At 44.6% G+C, this 23,866-nt stretch overlaps 1 protein-coding gene across 2 annotated transcripts; it reads right to left on the reverse strand.

The window, feature by feature from the left end:
- Positions 1–603: 603 nt before the first annotated feature.
- LOC120692144 (mediator of RNA polymerase II transcription subunit 16-like) lies at positions 604–15,652 on the reverse strand. 2 transcript variants are annotated; one of them, XM_039975387.1, is made up of 16 exons: positions 15,225–15,652; positions 14,228–14,296; positions 13,681–13,769; positions 13,276–13,388; positions 13,013–13,114; positions 12,429–12,513; positions 11,727–12,317; positions 10,665–11,283; positions 10,420–10,499; positions 5,228–5,310; positions 3,847–4,083; positions 3,343–3,517; positions 2,672–3,192; positions 1,908–2,084; positions 1,173–1,556; positions 604–1,071 (listed from the first exon to the last, which is right to left on the reverse strand). In XM_039975387.1, exons 1-16 carry the CDS (start codon positions 15,635–15,637, stop codon positions 931–933), a joined length of 3,879 nt encoding a protein of 1,292 aa, XP_039831321.1. In that variant the 5' UTR covers positions 15,638–15,652; the 3' UTR covers positions 604–930. The 2 variants fall into 2 exon arrangements, with proteins under 2 accessions (XP_039831321.1, XP_039831320.1); XM_039975386.1 differs by having other exon boundaries at positions 11,727–12,320.
- Positions 15,653–23,866: the final 8,214 nt, after the last annotated feature.

A 23,866-nucleotide genomic window follows, 5' to 3' on the forward strand; every position in this document is an offset into this window, starting at 1 on the left:
TCAGTATCGGGTCCGCATTGCTGCTGGCAGCAGCTACAGCCAAGGCCAAGCAAACGGACATGTTGGAAGATATACAGCGAGCGTATAATTCCCAGGATGGAGTCGTCACTGCGCTTCATACGTTTTACGAGCTTCTTTTGACGTGGAAGACCCACATAGGAATAGACTAAGATTCATATATCAATGACACAAGACGGACTAAACCAAAATTTGAGGTGAAAGCATACTCATTTTAGTAATAGATATAGATAAATGACGTTCCATTTTCTAAAAAAGCAAAGCTTGAGCGCGTCCTCGCGGCCGAGGCTTCCCGGCGGGCCGTGGCTCAATACAAACAATTGAAACACCAACTCAATTTTGTGCTTACGTACAAAATCTTCAGGCATTCATAAGATTATTGGTATCCGAGGTTTGGGGATGTAGTCTTACCTCGAATGGGAAATTCGATAGCCCCCCGCCCCCCTCTCACAAGCAAATATGAAATGAGAATGAAAGGTACTTCTCGAGATTTTTTGGCGTCCACAGAAGAAGCATCTCTCCACAGTACACGCATAAGTCCGTGTCAAGACTATTTCCAGCCAAGCACCGAAATTTCATTTCATCTTATGCAAACATTGAAGCAGAACTCAATTTCACCAGTAACCATGTAGCGGATGAACTGTAATGCCATTGTTTAATAATATATACACGAAGACAGCATGACGCAAATGCTAGTCACATCATCACATGGTTCGGACTGCAGAATTGCTCCTATTTCTACCCAGCGCCATACACAGTAGTTAGGCCAAGTGTATCTGCTCTGATCTCTGCAGGCCAACCATGATCCTCCAGCCTGAACCTATAATCTAGCGTTAGATGCAAAACGCACAATGCTGATACATATTTTGTCAAGAATGCTATATGGAGCGAAGTTGTCAGTAAAGCCAGTACTTAAACTACTTTCACCCATGAGCCCCCGCACATTGGGCACGCATGGCTCCACCGGCTGATCCACCAAGACTCGCGTTCATTTGTCGGGTTTGGGGCGTCGGGCTGCGCAAATGCACAAGTTTGCCGCAAACATCGTATGCACTGGAAAGAACATATGATTCATAAGAACACATAACATGTCCAAATAACTTGTTAAAGAACTCTCGACTGGCCTTTGTTAAAGCAACTTTAAGCATACTCACCTTATACCATTCACCATCCAGACCTGTTCTCCACACAGCCGTGACAACATCCCTTCTAGATCCCATGACACCTAGATATCCACCCAGACCAACAGATGTTTTCAGACCAAATGCTGCGTCCCTTTCAGACAACCGGCGCTTTCTTGGCCAAAGACTTTGAACGCCAAGGGAATTCCCATAGTCCTCTTCCATGTCAGACAAATGAGGGTTGATGGAACCACCGACTTTTTGATGAGGCATGTTATCCAATGGACCAAAATCATCTGGTTCTGACCATGGTCCACCAAACATGTTGCGCCTATGCCATTCTTCAGCAGGAGGTTGCAGTTCTAATTCTCGAAGTAGAAGACCAGCAGCATCAGCTCCTCGGGGACGAGGCATATTCTACACAGATATGGGAAATAATTAATCAAAATAGCATTGGACCTAGGCATCAAGGGGCTACTGAAAATGCCATAATGGCATGCTTAGCCATGACCATAACAGTGCATGTTTCCTTCAAAGACAACTACAAAATGAATAGCTTCGGCTAACAGAAAAACAATAAACTTTTAAAGGAGTCAGTCCTGAGTTCAGCACAAAACAGGAAAAAAAACTGTACTATCTCTAATTGAGGTGCACTTGAACATCAATTTATACTCCATCACTGGCATATGATGGAAGCTCAAAATATGCCCACATAAAAAGTATACAAATGCAACTAATAGAAACTTCCATGAAAAGTTAGACTAATACCTGCATGTGGGGACCAAGAGATGCTTCCACTACCTCGGGAAGCACAGTGTAGTTGCCGTCGATGTAGTGCAACCTTATGATAATGTTGTTGGAACCAACCTGAGAAGCAGGTAATGGATGTGGCAAGGTAGATGTCCTTCGACACAGATCAACCAATATGAGAAAAAGGACCTTGACCTACAATAATGAAATAAAATTAAGCAGATAATTAGATATAAGCTAGACAAAAGAAATCCTTTTCTCAGAGAACAGAGAGAAGTCTGTAAACTAACCAGGCAAATAACTAAATATCATAAATAAGCAAATTATTCAATCAAACCCCTATCTGTGCTGCAACAAATTTTAAAACTGCTTAAATAATTAAATCAAGGGTTCAAAAATAACGTAGAGATGCAATAGCACTGCATGATGGTTATAATCGAAATGTGTTTTCTCATAACAATTAAGACTAGTTATTTCCAAAGAAATGCACAAGCCAAAACATTGTTGTTTCCATCCCGGTCCAGGTCAAAAGAAGTATTTCAGCCCACTTAGAACATTGTCAACTTTTTTACTACAGCGAAGTTCAAATGCCAAATGACTGATCCCACTCCGATCACACTAACTCCCAAAGATTCATTTAATATTATTAATATTGAAATGTGTAATAAAAGCAAAAAAATTTGCAGCTATTCACTAATAAACATACAATGTTGTGTATTTCCATCGAACAAATCCCATGTTACGGAAAAAACAAAGCATTTTGCCGATAATTTGATAATCACCTCGTCTGAAGTATACCCTTGGCCAGCGTTGCCAGAACCTATTCTAACAGATTTTCCAATCGGATTTTCTTCAGGACCCTTTGCTCCAAGAGCAAATTGCCCACCACGCATTGCCTGCCCATCTTCTACTTTGGCAGCCCCTAGACCAGACCTTACTGTTGTACTGCTGTCCTCTGTCTTAGCATTCATCATGTGCTGTATTTTCTGGATAGCAGAATCTTGATTTTTTTGTGCATTTGCGAGTAACCTTGGTGATTGCCTTCTCCGGAAAAGTAGGCAAAATAGCAACAACTGACATAATCTATGGAGAAAATGGCAATCCCCAATAAGCCTAACAGCAGGTGTGCCAGGGAATGTGCCCGTATTAATGCTGATGGGCATAAACGATGACCTCCCACTCATTGGATTTGGTGTTGTAGTGGCAGCACCATCAGAGTTGTTACTAATCTTAGCAATTGCACCTTGGACCCACTCCTGCATTTGTGAGTTGCCTGGTGCAGATGTCGCTCCCCCTTGATTACCTGAAATTTGCAGGTGAGCATAACTAAATTGGAAGTAAACAAACACTTTAGCCTAAAATATCCAATGGAGAATCGTAAGTTCAGCATGCTATTTTTTTGTGTGGAAACAAAAGAAAAGAACAAGCTTTAGCAAGAGTAGGCATAACTAACCTTGATTGTTTGATGGCGAAGGGGAACTATTTGTTGGACTTGTAACCATATTTCTAGAAGTGCCTGTTGTAGAAGATGGTCCAACATGGCTAGCCAGAGTTCGACAGAAACTTGCATAACGCCGCAAGCGTGTGATGAAATGTGATGCTAAATCAAGAACAGCATCAACATAACCCTGCATTTGGATGCTAAAAAATAAGCTATGTTTAAAGTAACATGAAGAATTTCTATGCAGATAACCTGTACTTATATACACTAATACGCCCATTACAAAACTATATAATACATCAATTTTGGCAAAGTATAACAGGCATTGAACATGAGTTCACGTCACACAACTAAAGCAATATATATGTGGAAGTGATAAAGAATACAAAATTACAAATACTGCTCAGTGGCAAGTCCTAGAAGAATAAACTCAAGAACAAAAGAAATGGACTATAGCTGAATTTAAGTTCCATGACAATTAAATGAAACCAATTCGCATAAAGTAGACAGCTAAACCTGGATGCTTGGAAGTAGAGCTGGTTCAACAGTCATTTTGTCAGGTTCAATGCTAGATAACATATCACTGGAAGCTTGCCAGGGCTCAGGTAGCAGAGTTGATGGATTTATAAGGGCAGACTCAATTCCTTTGCCTAGCATATCCAGAAGTAATCTTGCTTGCATGTCCAACACAAGTGCTCGGACATCTTGGGCATTTGTTCCTTCCAACAACCTACACTTAATCCTGTCGAGGTTCTGCATGAAGTAAATCATTAATCACAAACTTTTCAAAAAAAAGATCCATTAATCACGAGGAAGAAATGTAGTTCAACAAGCTCTTAATCATTGAAGTCAAAAGGTATAAGTACAAGCAAATGTCTAGTGCTACCGTGCTACCAAACATGGTAGCATCTAAACTAGTATATGAAAAATTCAACTAAGAATACGGATGGACAGAGTACGCAAGCATCTATCATCATGCCAATTTGAGCCGGAACAAAAACTTGTACAGCCTGATTTCTCCTTTTTCCTCTTTGCACAAGTTTATATACATCCCAAATTTAGCATGATAATGAAAGCCAAGAAGGCTCAAAGGTAGCCCAGGAGGCTGGGGTGGTAAAGGGCCTCAAATTTTATCCTAGATAATTTAAGGGCCGGGCTCTTTTCTTATACAATTTTGAGCTAAAGATACATAAGGGCCAAATTGGATTGTGAAGAGAGCACTAGGGCCATGATCCATTACCATCCCTGCCAGGAGCTCACACACAGAAAATACACACACTCAGTGGTTTGGTGCTGCAATTTCTTGCTGCATCTTCTATTTTCTTTCCTACTTGTATACAGCCATACACTTCAATATGCAACCATATTTACTGACAGAGTAGAAACTCCAACACTAAAAGGAGGCAAAAGAGATATCTAAACAGATTGCTTTATACCAGAGCGACTAATAATTTTTGCCTTATTAGTTAAAGGTAATAGTGATGTATTATAGAATAGAATTGTATTTTCAGTTATAAGGTTTATCCCTGCTATTGCATAATGAGAAATAGAAAAAAAGAAAAAATATCGTGGCCTGTAACAATGCACTCAAATGTTCTATGGCTAGTTGATATGGAAGCAAGCAAAAGAGAAAGTGCTAGTTGATATGGAAGCAAGCAAAAGACAAAGTGGGCCATGTGCAGGAAAGGAAGAAGCCAAGAACTGTACACTAAATGTCTCAATCAAACTTAACTGGTGACTGATGGTATGACCACTGTGGTAAATGATGAATTGACTGCGATTAAGACTGTGCAGGCAACATAGAAATTCAGGTGTAAAAGAGAGAAAGATATAAACAATCAGATACCAAGTTGATCTAGTATATATAGTTTGTCAAAACTCAAAAGCAACAACTTACAGGACAGTGCTGCTGCCTCTGTTGCATAGTCGGAAGAGAATGGAAGTCCGCATCCAGAAAAGCTATCACGCTGTTAAGTGAGACTGGGAAAAAAAAACAAATAACTGAGTTATCCATGGACGATTATAAATATTGGAGGCGTTAAACAGATCAGATGCTAGAAACAGACTAAAGCATTAAACACATTTTTATTTGGATAGAAAATCGTGTAACAGGAAATAACCTAATATTGTACAAAGGAATATAGTTTACATGAATAAAAACTGAAAGGACAACTTTATGCCAAATCCAAAGTTAACCGCTTCAAAGTTATCATTTGCAATCTTCCAGACAATAAATAAGCATAACCAAATATTTATTCCACTAAGGCATGTCTTAACTAAAGCAGTTCAAAATGTTAAAACAAAAGTAATTTTAACCTCCATAAACCCCAGAATGTGATTGTAGTCTGTGTTGGTGTATATGTGAGCTCATGTATAGAGACCCATCTATAGGATCTATATATCTCACCCTTCTAGTGTTTGGAGGAATACAAACCATTATTCTTCCTCCTACATGGTATCAGCCTAGATTCCTCTTCTTCCCCACCTCCAGGCGCCGCCGCCGCCAGGCCATGGCCGGCCGGCCGCAGCTGCCGCCCTTCCCTCCTCTCTCCTCCTTCCCTCCCCTCCCTTACTCTGCTCCGAGCGCCGCCTGGGCCGCCGCCGCCCCGACCTCTGTTCCTGCTGCTGTCGTGGGACGTCGGGGCCCCTGCCTGCCCCTGCTGCCGCCGCCGCCGGCGTGCGCGGCCCAGACCGCCCCTGTGCGCGCCGCCTGCCGCGTGGCCCCCTGCGCGCCTGCGCTGCTGTGCTTGCTCCTCTGCCTGCGGGCGCGGGGGGAGGGGCGATCCGGGGGGCCCGCCGCGGCCGCCTCTCCTCTGGCCGCACCCAGGGAGCGAGGGCCGCGGGCGCGCCAGGCGCCGCCGCTGTCGCTGCAGCCCAGGACGCGAGGGCCGCGGGCGCGGGCGTGCCTGGCGCCGCCGCCGCCCCTTCTACCGCGCAGGAGCACGCGCAGGAGATGCTGCGGGACCTCGAGGCTAAACTCGTCCAGGTCGCACAGGCGCACGCCGTGCAGGTCGCCGTCGCGCCCGCCGCGCTGGCCGCGCGGGCCGCCGCCTCCCTCGCCACCGCGCAGGCCGTCGCGCCCAGGGACCCCGCGCAGGCCACCCCCGGCGCGTGGCTGCCCCAAGGCGCCGCCGCCGCCGCGCCTCTACCCGCGGTGGCCGCCAATTCTGCTACGGCCGACGCGGCTCTCGCCGTGGACCTCCTCGCCGCCAAGTCCGAGACTGCGGCGACTTAGGAGTGGGCCCGTGCGGCTGCCCTCGCTCGGGAGCGCGAGCGCTCCGCGGCCGACGCTTTCACTCGTCGGGTCGCCGCGGAGAAGCCCTACTTCCTTGTCCCGCCCGTCGTCCCCTTCACCGAGCACGGCGCTTCGTCCTCCCACCAGGCTCCGCCCTCTGGATCTGGACCCCGGATCGACCCGCCCGACCCCCTCCTTGGTGCTCCTCCCACCGGCCAGACCGAGGGTGGGGGAGGCCGAGGGCGTCGGCGGCGGAGGAGACGTGGTGGTGGTGCTCTCGGCACTCCGGAACCGACTCCGGCTCCCACTCCTGCACCTGGCCTTGGAGGGTCAGGGGGGCCCTCGTCCTCAGCCCCAGCCGGCGGCCATGCTCGCCGCTGCTGCTCCCTTGTTCGCGCCGTTCTGGACCCCGCCCGCTCCACCCAGCCTGCAGCCGACCTGGCCTGAGGGGTGGGACCAGGCCGCACTGGCGCAGTCCTTCAGCGCCATGGGACGGACGCCACCGGTCAGCACCGAGTGGATCGCCGACTCGGGTGCCTCCTTCCACACTACCCCTGATGCCAGTATCCTCTCTTCTGTCCGACCCCCACACCCCTCTTGTCCTTCTTTCATCATGGTTGGTGACGGGTCTTATCTTCCTGTCACCGTCGTGGGTTCTGCTCCTGGTTCTTTTCTTCTTCCCAATGTCCTTGTTACTCCTCAGATGGTTCATAACCTTCTTTCCATTGGTCAGTTTACAGCTGACAATTCATGTTCCATCGAATTTGACTCTTCTGGTCTTACTGTAAAGGATTCGGCCTCCTGGCGTCCGCTCCTCCGGTGTGATAGCCCGGGGCTCCTTTACACCCTTTGCCTTCCGTCTTCCGCTGCACCACTTTCGCCTTTCTTCTTCGTCTGCCGCTTTTGCCGCGACGCCGTCTTCCACCACCTGGCACCGCCGTCTTGGTCACCCCAGCCGCGACGTTCTGACTCAGCTCAGTCGTAGTACCGATGTTCCGTGTACTAGGGCTCCTGCTGAGCACCTCTGCCATGCGTGCCAGCTTGGTCGTCATGTTCGACTCCCTTTTTTTTCTTCTTCGCATGCGACGCATGCCTTTGATCTTGTTCATTGTGACCTGTGGACCTCTCCTGTTCTCAGCCTCTCTGGCTACAAATACTATCTGGTGGTGGTTGATGATTTCTCACACTACTCTTGGACTTTTCCTTTGCGCGCTAAGTCTGAGACCTTCCCCACCCTCCTCCACTTCTTTGCCTGGGTGTCCACTCAGTTCGGCCTCACCATTAAGGCCGTCCAGTGTGACAATGGGCGTGAGTTCGATAACTCCACCTCCCGTTCCTTCTTCCTCTCTCAGGGTGTTCAGCTGTGTATGTCTTGTCCGTATACCTCTCCTCAACGGCAAGGCTGAGCGGATGATTCGCGCGACGACCTTTACCTGTCTCCTCAACGGCAACGGCAAGGTCTGGGGGCCACCTTTACCTGTCTTTCCTTTCCCTGCAGGTTTTCCCGGCACACCGGCACCGCTTCCGGTGATCCCTGCTGCGCCACGCGCAGCCCCCAGACCTCCGGTCGTGCCGCGCGCGGACCCGGTGTCTCCTGCTGCGCCACGCGCGGCCCCGGTGCCTTCCCCTGCACCTGCGCGGTACGCTCAGCCGGTGCATGTGTACTAGCATCGTCCGGCGCCGACTCCGGCGCCGCCGCGGTACGCTCAGCCGGTGCAAGTGTACCGGCGTCGTTCGGCACCGACTCTGGCTCCGGAGGCTCCTCCGACGCCTACACCGGAGTCGTCGCCGCCGCCATCTACACCGGAGCCTCCGCCGCCTCCGCCTCCGCCAACTCGCTCTCGTGCCGAGCCGGCGGCATACCACCCGCCAGTCGTCCATCGGGATCCTCGGCATATCCATCCCATGGTGACTCGGCGGATGGCGTCTTAGGCCGCGACTCTCTCCGTCACCGAGGGAGAGCCGCGGGTCTCTCCGGTACCCTCCTCTGTCCGCGACGCCTTGACGGATCCTCACTGGCGTCGCGCGATGGAAGAGGAGTACGCGGCTCTTCTCGCCAACAAGACGTGGGACCTCGTGCCGCGTCCGTCTGGTTGCAATGTGGTGACAAGGCTCGCTGGGTTCTCCGGGGGTTCACCCAGCGGCCTGGTGTGGACTATAATGAGACCTTCAGTCCAGTGGTGAAGCATGCTACTGTGCGCACGGTCCTCCCGCTTGCGCTCTCACGCTCTTGGCCTGTGCACCAGCTGGATGTGAAGAATGTCTTTCTTCATGGCACTTTGTCAGAGACAGTCTACTGCTCTCAGCCGGCGGGATTTGTGGGCTCCAGTCGTCCGGACATGGTCTGCAGGCTCAACAAGTCCCTCTATGGTCTGAAGCAGGCTCCTCGGGCTTGGTATTCTCGGTTCGCCACGTTCTTGCTGACATTGGGGTTCACCGAGGCCAAGTCTGACACGTCTCTCTTCATCTACCGCTGTGGGGATGAGACTGGCTATCTACTGCTCTATGTCGATGACATTGTGCTCACAGCCTCCAGTCAGCAGTTGCTTCAGAGTGTCATCTCCTCTCTGCAGCAGGAGTTTGCTATGAAGGATCTCGGTCAGCTCCACCACTTCTTGGGCGTCACTGTTGAGCCTCGCCAGTCTGGTCTTCTCCTTCACCAGCGGCAGTACGCACTTGATATTCTGGAGCGAGCTGGGATGACTGATTGCAAGCCCTGCTCCACTCCTGTCGACACTCAGGCAAAGCTGTCTGCTGATCTAGGTGATCCGGTGGCTGATCCTACTGCCTACCGGAGTCTGGCCGGCACTTTGCAATACCTCACCTTCACCAGGCCGGACCTCACCTACGCTGTTCAGCAGGTCTGTCTCCATATGCATGATCCTCGAGAGTCACACTTTGCTGCGCTGAAGCGTCTCCTCCGCTACGTCCGTGGCACTGTGGACCTCGGCCTGGTGCTTCACCGCTTGTCCCCTGCCGAGCTGGTTGTCTACACCGACGCTGACTGGGCTGGCTGTCCAAACACTCGCCGCTCCACTTCCGGCTACGCCGTCTTCCTGGGCGGCAACCTGGTCTCCTGGTCGTCCAAGCGGCAGCCGGTTGTCTCCCGCTCCAGTGCCGAGGCGGAGTACCGTGCTGTCGCTAACGGCGTGGCAGAGGCGTCCTGGCTACGACAGCTCTTGGCGGAGCTCCACAGCCCGCTCGCCAAGAGCACGCTCGTCTACTGCGACAACGTCAGCGCCGTGTATCTCTCCACCAACCCCGTCCAGCATCAGTGGACAAAGCATGTGGAGATCGACCTACACTTCGTGCGAGACAGGGTCGCCATCGGTGATGTTCGGGTACTCCATGTCCCGACTACCTCCCAGTTTGCCGACATCTTCACCAAGGGACTACCCTCCTCGACCTTCTCGGAGTTTCGCTCCAGCCTCAACGTAGCAGGTGGCTAGTTGTGGCTGTGGGGGGTATTTGCCCTTTGTACTCTCTTCTTGTCCAGTCTTGAACACCGCTGCGCCGGTAGTTCAGACTGCGGGGGGGTGTGTTGGTTTTCTTGTTGTCCAGTCTTGAACACCGCTGCGCCGGTAGTTCAGACTGCGGGGGGGTGTTGGTGTATATGTGAGCCTATGTATAGAGGCCCATCTAGAGGCCTATGTATAGGGTCTATATATCCCACCCTTCTTGGGTTTGAAGGAATACAAGCCATTATTCTTCCTCCTACAGTATGAAGTGTTGCACATGAGATTGAATTTTATTGCTATAGCTCAGCTTCCAACAGGCAAACACAAGAAAATTGATACCAATTGGATAGCAGAAACTACACATAAAAAGAATATCATCACCAGCAATGCCCCTACCTATACCATCTTCAGCAGCACTCTGTGTACAACCGACAGCATCCCACCAATCCACTCCAGCCAACAGACTCCACCAAAATCTGACAGTATTATCAAAGAGATAAAAGAACAGCAACAAAGCCTTTGCCCTCAAGCAAGTTGGGTTAGCCAGACATGAACCCCAACAAGAGATACAAAATTATCTAATGATCAAGAATACAAATCACATTAGTTAAGAACCAGCATCTACAAATTCAGTGACATACCTATCTGCTATTGCCCGTTCCCATGCTGCTGTGTTGACCTTTGTTTGTGTGCTAAGAATTGCAGGAGGAAGCACACGTATTATCTTCAGTATTGTTCGATCTTTGAGCGTGTCATGCCAAACTGATGCCAAGCAGCAACTACTGGAGGAAAAGGCTGGTGGAGCAATAGCTGAGCCAACATTGACATGGTAACTGTCAACTTGATCAAAATCTGGACCTGAGAAAATGTGCACTCCTCCACGGAGGAAAGCAACAGCAACTTCACCACCATGAGCAGAATAGACTATTTGAGCCAGCTGTCTAACATCATTTGGAAGATCATAAGGGTCAAAGCTGAGTCTCTTTGCTCTGTCAACACTGCACTCGGAGGAGCTCCTTTCATCTGATGTTGTTGGCATTGGAACATATGTTTGAGGATTTTTAAGGTCCTCTGTTGGTGGAATGTTTTTGTTAACTCTAGTGGACCAAACAATTTGCATGGGAGGTTGCCCACCAAAGCTAGTAGGGCTTCCAAATATTGGGTGAAGAACAACAGGTTTCCGCGAAGATTCCCAGCATTGCACCCTCCATCCAGTGATGGAAGGTCCTTCATCAGGATCGTAAGGAGACATATACTGCCCTGCAAGAAGTAATTTAAAGATCATCAATAAATAAATAAACACCAACAGATGCAAAAGAAAACAAAAGTAAGACGAATGTTGATTGGATAGTTGCTGATTGAGAAATCATGTTCTCTAGACTATGGCCCAGGATGTAAGAAACATGGTAGTCCAAATAAAATTTGAGAGCATGGAAGTGTACAGAGATCCATCTCTCTCTTCTAATTTCAGTTCTGGACATATATAGTTAACTTAAGTGTGTACACATAAGTGTGTGGATGTACGTTTTCTTTTTCCTTTTTGGTGGGGAGAAGGATGGGTCTTTGGAGATGTGCAGAGTATATGATCATGACGGGTAGGAGAACATCATTAAAATCAGGTTCATGCCATGTTTCAGAATAAATTTGGATTATCACTGTGACTTTAGAAAGGAAATTATATCAAGAACTAGCTCATCTCCCACCTTCAACTATTACAACTGTAATGACTGATCCTCCACGAGTCGGATCAAAAGCAACTGAAGTAACCCCAGACCCCCAGGTAGTAGTGGTGGCTGACTGGGCAGCCGCTTCTGGACTGACATAAGCTGAAAAATTAGAAACTGGGCAACAATGGATCGATGCAGCCTCAGTAGTCTCATTCTCTGTCTGTTTTTTTGTTTGTGCGCCCTCAGAGACAAGATAATCTTGCAAAGAAAATAGGTAGGCCGCTAGCGGAGCAAAACCAGGCCAGGAAGGAGGATTCAAAGACGGAGGAACAGAGCTTGTTGCATTTATCTTTGCAGTTGCGTGAATACCATTGCCAAGTCCTGGCATCACCTCCCAAACAACTACAGTGGATGGGTTAACAAGGGGTACTCCAGCAACATGTAAAGCTCCAGATTCCGTTACAATAGCATCAGCAGCCATTATGCCACTGGGTCCTGCTCCTAGAAGCCCTTTGCTAGTAGAAAACCATCTAGGCTGTGCTGAGTTTTGAGAAGGCCACTGTGACCAATGAAGCTGAACAGAACCTGATGAGAAAACCGAACAAACGCATAGAATACTTGGCCATCCTGCTGCAACAACAAGTTTAAGTCAGATTTTTAAGAGTAAAGTGAATGTTTAAATTCAAAGACTCCACAAAATCAATCTGTTCAGCAATATGCTCCATTTGGTTCACCAACCTGAACTTTGAGGCTGTTGGGTTAGGAATTTCTCCTCGAAGGTTTTCATGTTTGAACTAGTGGAGGTTGCGGGAAGCCATCTATACTGCAGGATCAAGAAAAAAAAAATAGCAGCAGTACAGGTTCATAGCTTTTTATTCTTCTATCTAGAATCAAATTCTTTCAAGTCAAAAAAGTAATCTCACAATACTGTTACTCCCTCTTCTAAGCATTATTTTATTTTTTTGATGTAACATTCCGAGACATGATTCCATCTTCCTTTGCAAATGATTAACAACTTTAACCAAGGCACATCTATGTTGGTAGTAGCACTTTTTAATATAGGAATACCAAAATACCCTTTAAAGGTAATTCAGATGTATATACTGAGGTATAACATAAGCAATCTGGATCTCAACCGAATACTACAATTAATTGAGCATTGTGTTTAAGAAATAAGAAAATGATGATCTATTACGCTCAGGAGATCTGACCTGTGAAAACAGGATCATTCAAATGTATTGTCGCATTAACATAAGGGGCATGTTATATGGTGAAAGTAAGCAGCATGGAGTTTAACACTATTATGTGTGTTAGCAATGTACCGGAGAAACCCCTGACAACCACTTGGTCACCACAGAAAGATCTTGACGCCATTCATGTTCACATTGCCACGAGCTGGCGTCGCGTACAAGATTTACAGGACCCTTCACCACAAAAAATGGTGATTAATATGAGAAGATTTGATGGCATTTAATATATAAACTTTGAAAAGACACCTGCTAGAAAAACTCAGTTCTTATTACACTAAAAACTACAAAGCGAATTCCAACAGAAATGGTCAGACCATCTCAAGGGAATAGCTTACCGTATTTGGCTGTGTCCATATTGTGATGCGTCCATGAAAATTTGCCACTAGCAATGCACGAGGGCAGGATCGCGGAGACCATTCAATGAACTGAACAAAGTCACGTGGAGAATCTGTTCAATTGACAATACCATTACAGTGAAACATGCTGTGAACAGATAGATTTATTTCAGATGAGTTGTAATAATTTCAGAAAGAATCCCAATCTATGTTCTTATGGACAAAATAAAATATCGAACTTGATCTGCATCTTCTTGTACACAGTCATAATCTGAGTAGTGAGTACAACTACACCACTAAAATAAGGGTTGAAATTTGAGACATATGCATTTGTGTAGCAAAGAACAGCATGCAAGGAGACCGTTGCTATAAATATTTTGCGCAGCAGATAAAATAGAAATGTACCTGCTTTCACATTGAATACAGAGCATTCTGTTGGTCTCTCTGGATTCATGATATGTATAGGGATCCAAAATGGAGGACTCGAATTGGAGCTGGAGAAATAAATTCACATTATTTTCTGCAAAGAAAATTTCATACCCAAAAACAATGGATAAAACAATTCCACTAAGAGGGTGAATACTCAAACATTTTTTTGCTAGAAATTGACATTGGGATCTCAGTTTTACTACACTTAGTTTACCTATGTTCATGTTTGATTTTCTATGTTATCAGTCCACACCTCCTTTCTTTTGATGTATGTAGCCCTGTTCCTGGAGTCCTAAGGAACTCTTTATAAAGTACTTGTACAGTTTTACTCTACCTGTACATTACTTATAATTTTACCAGAAGGACTCTCATCTGCAGTTTCTGTTCGAGTAAAGAAACTGCACTTTCTACCACAGGCTCCACTACCTAAGACAGCCCTCATAGTTTAAATATTATAGATTGTATGTGTGCAGATCAATCAAGGGACAAAACAAATCAGAGAAAGAAGTTGAAGGAATCAAACCTTGGAATACGTGCACAAGTCTCTGATGCACAAGCAATTGCATTTAGTTTCCCACACCAAGCAACCGCACTGCAGAAGAAAGGCCCACCAATATTCAAAGTTAATAAGCAGTTTACATGTAACATTAGGATCAAACTGGCACCTATACCAGGTAAATAGGTTACAGAAACAGAAAACCAGAAAAGTAACGATAATAATGCACATTGTTAGGACAATTAGAATTCAGGAGGTATCTAGAGAGAAGGATTGTTCCAGGAAATTTTGGATTTAATTAAACCCAACGATTTGGATCAACCCTGCTCCCCACTACTACCACCATTGTTCTCCCTCTATCCTAACAAGTCGTCAGAGGAGGTATAAGAACTGTCAGCTCCGGAACGCAGTAGCATGTTACGAGAGTTGGCACATACAGATATACAACAATGGTAAAGAAACAATTATTTTTTTTAAGATCAATGGCGGTTGACCCCCATCAAAATCTCATCTCACTATAAAAAAGTTAAAAAGGAATTATTCCACCAACAAGCTAGAATGATCTGCTGTCATTCAAATTAGACTAACAAGACGAAGCACACAGCTTCATATATTGCTATAAGCAACAAAACTTCAGTCATTGCCACAACAAAACAAAGCTAAGCTAAAAACATAAGCACATGCATATCCTGTAACCCTAAAGGACTAATCAAATATGCCTTTCAACAAGAAAACAGTACTGAAATATCTTCAAAGTTCATGCAAGCTGAGTCCTAAAAAATCTACCACCTTCTAAACCGACACTAACACATAAACATACCCTCTTCGTAATCCCAAATTTGGTCTACATAACTCAACGGTTCCACGATCTACTACACATCTACACCCATCATCACAACTTCAAGCATAAGAGCACGAGACATTGAAGTCTTCTGAAGTCACCAGAAGCATAATTCTCATCGACCACCAATAGAGTAAAAAACAAAAATCAGCTCTGGCACTCGGGAAGCTCAGCTGCCTGCACCTGAAGTTCCTGCAGAGCTCGGGCACACGCATCTTATGCCGGAGGCTCGCTGGCGACTGCTTGAGCCGGATCCGGAACACGGTCGCCGGCGACGCCTGCTGGCCTCCTCCGCCCACCCCACCGCCTCCTCCCCCTCCCACCACGCCGCCCGCCTCCGTATCCCCCGAGCCAGGACCCCCATCCACCTCCATAGCCTCTCCCGCAACACCAGCTACTACTCCAGCCTCCGCCGCCTCGGCGCACCCACCATCCACCGGTGCTAACTCCTCTTGTCCGCCCGCCTGGTGCTGCTGCGGCGGCGGCTGGTCCTTGGGCGATGAGGCGCTCCCGTTCGCGGTGGGGGTCGGGGTGGGGACGGGCACTGGGACGGGGACGGGGACGGGGCTAGGGTTCGGGGGGGCGGAAGAGGTCATAGGGGCGGAGAGGGACGGGGGCCGGGGGGGGGGGGGAGAAAAGAGGGGGAGCGAGGGGGCGCGGGTGCTTAGGTCACTTGAAGCGACCGGCCGTCGCTGTCGCGGGAAGAGGCGAGAGGGGTTCCTGAGTTCCTGTGCGGCGGCGTCGCTGTCGAGTGGGTGGAGGTGGAGGTGGAGGTGGTGGTGGATGCGGGCGTGGAAAGGCGACGCGCGGACAGGGGGAGGGCCGGAGCCCGGAGGGAAGGGAGACGGGTGGCCGGGTGGGTTTCGTTTGGACGACGACCGGCCGAGTCCCCGATGAAACGCTGACTTCAGACTTTCAGTTTCAGAGTTGGAATGGTAGCATTTTTTTCCTTTTTTGATTTTGAAGCGGAGTTGGAATGGTAGCATCGTCAAGCAAGTCTGAATATTGTGGTATTGTCAAGCTGGAATTTTTAGATTCAGGATTTGAGTTTTAAAAATATATTCTCGTGATGCAAGTTTGAGACTCTTTGAACACGACTAGAAAATCCTAAATATGATTTATAAATCCCGTGTACTTTTCATGATTTTTGTTATTTTATTTAAGGTAGGTGCACACAAGTCTTTGATCTAGATAGCACGTAAGAACACCTTTCATGCACAATAGTAAAATAAGTACACTAGAGTTAATTTATAACAGTATTTTGTTATCCGCCAACTGAGGTCCTTGTCAAGAGGATGGGATATATTCTCTGGTGCTTTTAATGTGAGAGCCTCTCCATTGTTCTTCCATTTCCATCAAGAAGAATAAGATCTCTTGAAGTTCCTAAATATGATTTCTAAATTCCATAATTTTTTAGTGTGCTTATCGTGTTATTTTGTATTTATCATGGTTTAAATCGCCAGCTAAGGTATTTAGTGGCAGGGCTGCCATTACGGATTTAACGGGATATAGCCAGTATTTAGTGGGCTAAACGCCATAGCGGCTGCCCTTCCTGGCAGCTATAATCGACTATTTAGAACCTTGGTATTTATAGGATTAAGAATTCTTTTTGTGAATGATAATAAAGTTGGTATCATTATGGTGGGATATATTGTATGGGTATCATGGTGGTGGGATATATTGTATGATAATTTTCATATGAAGAACTTCTCCATTTATTTTTCAATTCCGAACAAGAAAATATAATCTCTTGAAGTTCATAAATATGATTTCTAAATTTTATAATGGAAATTTAGTGTATTCTGTATGTTACTTTTTAAGAATTTGGACGCACTTGTGCAAGATGGAAAAGTGGCTTCCAACAAACCAAATATCTGCCTACCATATCATCACCAAGCCTCGTAATCAAGTTGAATAGAGGATTCTAGATCTTGTTTTACAAGTCTCTAGCTCCAAACTAAAACGGTTTAAATCCTTATTCCAACATGAAATAAAAGATGCTTTATGTATAGCTATTTATTTTTCCTTCCATTATGGAAAAAAGATGCCTCAGATTTGAGATGGCTGCTAGCTCCACTAGTGTTTGAAAATTGTGAATATAACTCATGAAATCATGGACAGAGCTATTCAAAGTTAAAACTATCCTTATGCCCATAACTTAACTTTAAAACTCATGCCATTTATTTTCCTTCTACTATAGAAAAAGTTCAATTTACTCCCTTCAAATACAGCCAAAGTCTGAATAATCCCCTAAACTGTAATCTGGTTCAATATACCTTCTAAACTATATCATTTAGTTCATTTTACCCTGATAAAATTTATCTTTTTTATTTTCTAGATACAAAAGTTAAATTTTAATTTCAAATTTTGCAGGGTGGTAGTTCATTTTACCCCCTCACTTTATTTTGGAGGGTATAGTTTAGGGGGTAAATTTACCAAACAATAGTTTAGGGGGTTATTCGGAGTTTAGCAATAGTTAGTTGAGGGGAGTAATCTAGACATTTTTTATTCCACCATCAATCCAATAAGATCGTGGACCACAACAATGTTAAGAAGTTTGAGAGATGAGCAAAGAAAAAAAAGTCTATATAACCCCCTACGTATCAATGGTGGATCACATCGCCCTCTGAACTATAAAACCATGTTTCTAACCCCTCCTATCTTTGCAAAACCAAATATTTAACATTCCAAGGTGGTTTTGCAGCCCGGTTTGCTATAGTTGCGATGCTTTCTCATTTTATTTATTTATTTCCATTGAATCTTTAAAAAATATAGATCACAGAAAAATCATAAAGTAGAAAATTCAATTTTTTGGACTCCACATGAGTATATCTATATAGTGAATATATAATATAGTATGCTTTAGTAAAATTTTTTGATGTAGCTTTAGATTTATGCTTTTCTGTAAGTAGTAGGAATAATTCATAAATGCAGTTTCTATGGTTCAATTGTGGTAAAAATTTTATGATGGGCTAATTATAGTATGTTTGAACTGTAGTAAAAATTTCATACTCATTGGATCATGTATAACCTATTTATTGATAAAGCATAGATTTAACAAGCATAAACCTAAATAAATTCATAACTAAATTATGCACATGGTTATCCTAGAAGCTAAATGATAAACAATCAATCACCCTTTGTTTACTATTTAAACAGTTTAGACGACATTTAAACAGAGTTAAATGGTCTAAACGATTTTGTACTATATCACTAAAATATACATATTTAAGTATTAGAAAATCCATTACTCGAACAAGATCACATATTTGCAGGTAAAATAATCAAATACTCTAATAAAATACAAATTTATGCATTGACAAAAGAAATATGTATATTTATGCATGTAAAAGTTTAAATATACATATTAATACATGTAAAATATACATATTCACGCAGGTAATGAATTAAGTATATCTGTATATATATGAAAAAAATAAAGTTTACACGTGTTCTAATGCCTAAATAGCCCGTTTGGACCGTCTAGACCCATTTCAAACCATTCCGTTTAGGCCATTCAGACCATTTTTTCTGTTTTTTGACCGTTCACTGTTTAGCCGACTGTTTAGGGCCTAAACAAGACAGATACCCTTAGTTTACCGTTTAATTCCATTTAGATGGTCCGTTTTGACGAACACCGGTCATACCTGATTCAAGGAGTATGAAATTTTTACTACAATTTAAGAATACAATAATTCGCGCACAACTTCACCACAGTTGGACCATAGAAACTACATATATGAATTATTCCGATTAGTTGCTGAAAAGCATAGATCTAAAGCTACAACAAAAACTTTGTGACACAGCATACCATATTATATGTTCACTGTGTAAATCTACTAATGTGGAGTTCAACAAAATTGAACTTTTTATTTTATAATTTTTCTTTGATTTACTACATTTTTTAAAGATCGGCAGAAATAAATAATAAAAAAGAAAAATACAAAACCATGTCACTGTAGCAAAATCAGGCTACAAAACCACCTGTACGGTTAAATGTCTGGTTTTGCAAAGGTGGGAGGTTTAAAAACCTGGTTTTGTAATATGTTAGGGGTTATATACACTTTTTCCATGAGAAAAATATTGTTTTATATAAGTTTGTTTAGAATTTTTCTCATGTTGAAAATTGCTTAGAAGAACTAATCCAATTTGCTTAATGGCAGCTAAGAAAAGTAATCCTGATGGTTATTTTTGTTCTGAAAGGCTAAATTAAATTACTAGTCTCATATCAGCTTTTCTTTATATGAACAATGGCCCATTTCAACCAAAGATGAAAACCTACTCAATTACCACCCCTCAATTTGTCACTGTCAATTCATGCATGATCCCAAAAGGTATGCATAATTTTTTAGTGTGAAGGTGTGCAAGCTTTATTTGAAAAGAAGATACGCATGATTACTAAGGTTGAAAATGGTTTGGATAAATCTCGTACCGACCGCTTTTCATTTCCTGTACTACAGTATTTTTCTGATCGTTTCCGTTTATAGTGGAATATAGAATTTTTCATTTTCAACCAATTTTATAGTCGTGTCTTACACAATTTATATATATTCATTTGATAAAATGTAGAAACATTAAGACCATTCAATTTCATGTTCCATATTGTTATATACCGAAATTCAATGTTTCTTTTCATCCTATAGTAAAGTGCATGTGCGCCACATATGTGTTTAAAAATATAGTAAATAAGGATCTGGTGTTTTTAGTATTCAATTTAAGATAAAATACTTCTTTGTCTAGCATGTAACCTTAAGTGAAAGTAAATTCATATTTTAGTTGCACTGCCAGTCCCTGATACACACCTGAACCTGGAGGATCCAACACCAGCAGCTCTTAAGTCTCACCACTGAACCACCGCGCTGTTGTTTGAGCATCAAGCATGAAGATTTTGGTAAATGATTAGAAGGGAAAGTAGGCTATTTGAAGGATACAAAGTTTCAAAGCGCCTGCAAGCCAAATTAATTTTAATGTTGAGCTTTCTAATTGAAGCAAATCCATAGTCCTTTTGGATTCATAAAACCAAATGAAAAATGTTTTAACAACACAAAATTACGTTAGCATTCAGAATGGTAAAAGCAAGTGCAGCCATTCTGCAGCTCCCTCTCGCCGTATCGTTGGAAGAGACGTGGCAGTGCCGTTGCTCCACTCCATCTCTCCTCTGTAGCCGGTTCTATTAGTCTATCTCCAACCATTTCCCCCATCCAACTCCTCCCAAACGTACTATTTATTATATTTTACTACTTTCCTCCAAAAAATTCCTCCCCCTATAACTCCTTCTCTCCAACAATTCCCCCCATATCTATTCCCTCTATATACTATCACTCATTAACTAACTATTTATTTATCGTTTTTTAATTTAAAAAAATCATACAATATTTGTACTGTCATAATACGCATTATCATCATGTTACGGGGCTCAAACGAGATTAATATCATGAAGAAACAGTGTGATTAGAAATATAAGGGGAGTTGAAACTCACTCTATATATGGAGGGAGTTTCAACTCCCCCCGTATATAGAGGGAGCTGTGGGGGGAGCCGTTGGACCGCTCGCTCCCCCCAAAGCCCCCCTACGTAGGGTGAGGGGCGCTTTACGGTGCCCCGTTGGAGGAAGCCTTAGGCCTTGTTTAGTTGGTGAAAATTTTCCTACATCTGTCACATTAAATATTCGGACATATGTATGGAGTATTAAATGCAGTTGAAAGATAACTAATTACATAGTCTAACTGATTATTATGAGATGAATCTTTTAAACCTAATTAGTTCATAATTAGATATTATTTGTTAAGTAACAATGAAATGTGCTACAATATCAAAATCCAAACTTTTTCACCAACTAAACACACCCTTACTTCTATCCAATCTTTTGCTTCCCTTTTGCAGCACCAAATATCGATCGATTCGATGCCGCAGATCTCAACACCTACATCGATGCAAGGAGGCATACAAATGGGCAGCAGGAAGAGGCGGAGGTACGGGTGGGGTAGCCCGACGAGGCTTGGAAGCGCGTCGAGCCCGCGGCCGCCGACAGAGTCAAACAGATTGGGTGTCCATGCTCGAGGACAGCGTCGCCACTATCTACACCGGAGCTGGACGCGTGGAGGTCGAGGGGATGCGGCGCGCGATGAGGAGATGCAGCCCGCGAGGAGGTGTGCGGACAACAGTGCTCTTCCATGCGCGTAGAATGGCAATTTTACTCGCGGGTGCGGGTATCCGCGGGTACCCAATTCGATATGTGAGAGTATGAAATTTTAATCGTAGGTATGAATATAAGTATAAAATTTTACTCGTGGGTACCTAATGGGTACCCGAAATACAATAAATAAGTTGTGAACTCATATAATTTTTTGATTTTATATCTCATTTTTTGTGATTGTTTGAACTACATAAATGAATAAAAAGATTATATGAACTAATAGATGTGAAAATGATATTGACATTTTGCTTATTATTTGCATTAATATGTATGATCATTGTTGTATTTTTTTCTGATGAACTACTTAACTAGATTGAACACATCTACTTACATAAAGCTACAAAACAGATGCTGAAGATAAGAAAAAATGGTGCAAAATGATCTTTATTTTACTAATGCTTTTGCTTTTGGTTGTATGGTGTTGATGGCTGTTAAGTTCAAAATATATACCATCAACTCCTGCATAAAGACATGAAAAATGAACATCAATAGTAGTGGTAGGAGTTATTACTAACGAATTCCACGAGTGTTGGTGAATTATTGATTGCAGGGGCACAAGTCGGAAATAAGATGAAAACACAAAGAATACGCAGGAGAAACCACAGGAGATTGCATCATGCGTTACACTTGCAAGATGAGCCCATTTGACATAGAAAACTGACGTACAAAGCCCGACACCGACATACACAAGTTGGGAGCCCACCTGGCAGTATACAGGACCAAAGCCAGCGCGAGAGGCGGCACCCGGGGGTCGGCCGAACCCCGGAGTCGCCCGACCCCTTGTTGGCGCCAACTGACCCAATCTTTGGCGGGAAGATCGTCCTGATCCACTCCAAGGCGGTGCACTATGTTTCCATATTTATTGAGGGCGGGAACCGACCTATTAGCACTATATAAAGGGCCTCCCTCACCCCCTCTCACATACACCACTCAAGAGAAGATGTAGTGCTCCATTCCAAAGGCGAGGCCCTGGCTAGGCTAGTGTTTAGAGTAGGAGGAGGGTGAGGAGTAGTTCGGGGAAGCGCCGGGCCTGTCGGCGGTCTTCTCCAGTCTTGTACCTCTACGGATGTTGGCTTTCTTCTGAGTAAAGTAAGTTGGTATTTGTGATTCATGTTCTTGCATAATACTATTACTTGAGTGAGATCAGTTCTCTTACTCGCGGGTTCGTCGCTCCATATTTATACAGAGTGCTGTAGTTTGCTACGGGTCGACAGACGTAGTTAGACTGCAGTAGTAATCAGTAGCGTAGACGTGGTGTCTGGGTTAAGGGTTACCTTCGTTTGTCTTATATCCCACGGTCTGTGAGGTAGGACGCAGGTGGTGACAGCCCTATCAGTCCTTCGTAGCCCTCCACGTTCGGATATAGCGTAGAGTTGTTGGCCGGAGTCTCCTGACCATTTCAGGGGTAAGCCGGTGTCCGAAGCGAGTATTCTGCCCGAGTGATCGACCTTTAACTCATCTTTAGTGCTACCGCAGGAATCCTCTCCATCCTCGCCACATATCCTGGTGTGTCCTTGGACCGACTAAGTTAGGAGTTAGTGCACACCCGTTCCCTGTGGATACGATGCCCTTGAATACTCACGGGTGAAAGCTATGACGGTATCCGTGCGCTTGCGGATTTATTTCGCTGTCGTTAAAATACACAACATATGGGCAAAAAAATTCAAAGTATGCTAGTCTATACAACCAAATGATAGATTATTTATGCTATAATTAATATACCCGATGGGTATCCGAAACCCGACTCGTACTAAGTGGGTACGGGTATAAAATTTTACCCGCTAGACTTCGCGGGTATGGATATATCTTATAGTTTTGGGTATTGTCACGGATAGACATTTGCTCTACTCGAACCTTACCTGACCCGTTGCTATCCCTACATGCGCGTGGACGGGGCGAGAAACAAGGAGAGTCGGAGCTCTAAGCGCGGATGGGAAAAGTCCCAGACAGGGCGGGCGGGCAAGGGTATCTATTGGTGTGAAAAAAAATATTTTTGGCAAAAATATCCTCTAACTCCCAATCTCTTCTCCCAACTTCCTCGATGTCGACGAGTGGGTCCAGCGTTAGGAGTACGCTAGGCCCAATCCAGGTGAGAAATATTTTTAATTGTTTCGATCTTTATATTAGTATTATTCCTCCTCTACTAGAGCACCAAGTTTTCTTTGTTGTGTCTACAAGCTTCTACCCCCAACGAGTCCGGCTCCGCCTCAGCAAGTACTATTACCAAAAGAGCAGCCGCCACCGCAGGTGAGATCACCCCTCTTTCTGCTCTCTTCCCCGGGGGTCTCCTCTGTTTGCGCTGCTCGAGGTGGAGGCGGCCGTAGAAGAAATTGAACTCAATTTTGGAGAAGTCTGATTTGGGAGAGGGAAGGAAGAAGGCTGACCCTCTGGTTAGCTTGCTGTTCTTTGCTTATTTGTGGTGTCAGCATGCGCCCACTTAGAAGTAGATAGATAGATAACTATTCCTTTTGCCTCAAAAGTGTCTGTTTAGCATTCAAGTTTTGTCCCACAAAGAGTGTTCCTTTAAATTGTAATGAAACACATTTTTTTTGAAAATAAAGCAGGAGCACTGCTTTGTCATTTAAGAAGAAAAAGCAATTGTACATCACGCGCCGAAGCGAACACCACCA

The sequence above is a fragment of the Panicum virgatum genome, chromosome 9N (genome assembly GCF_016808335.1).
Source record: "Panicum virgatum strain AP13 chromosome 9N, P.virgatum_v5, whole genome shotgun sequence".
Lineage (NCBI taxonomy): Eukaryota > Viridiplantae > Streptophyta > Magnoliopsida > Poales > Poaceae > Panicum > Panicum virgatum.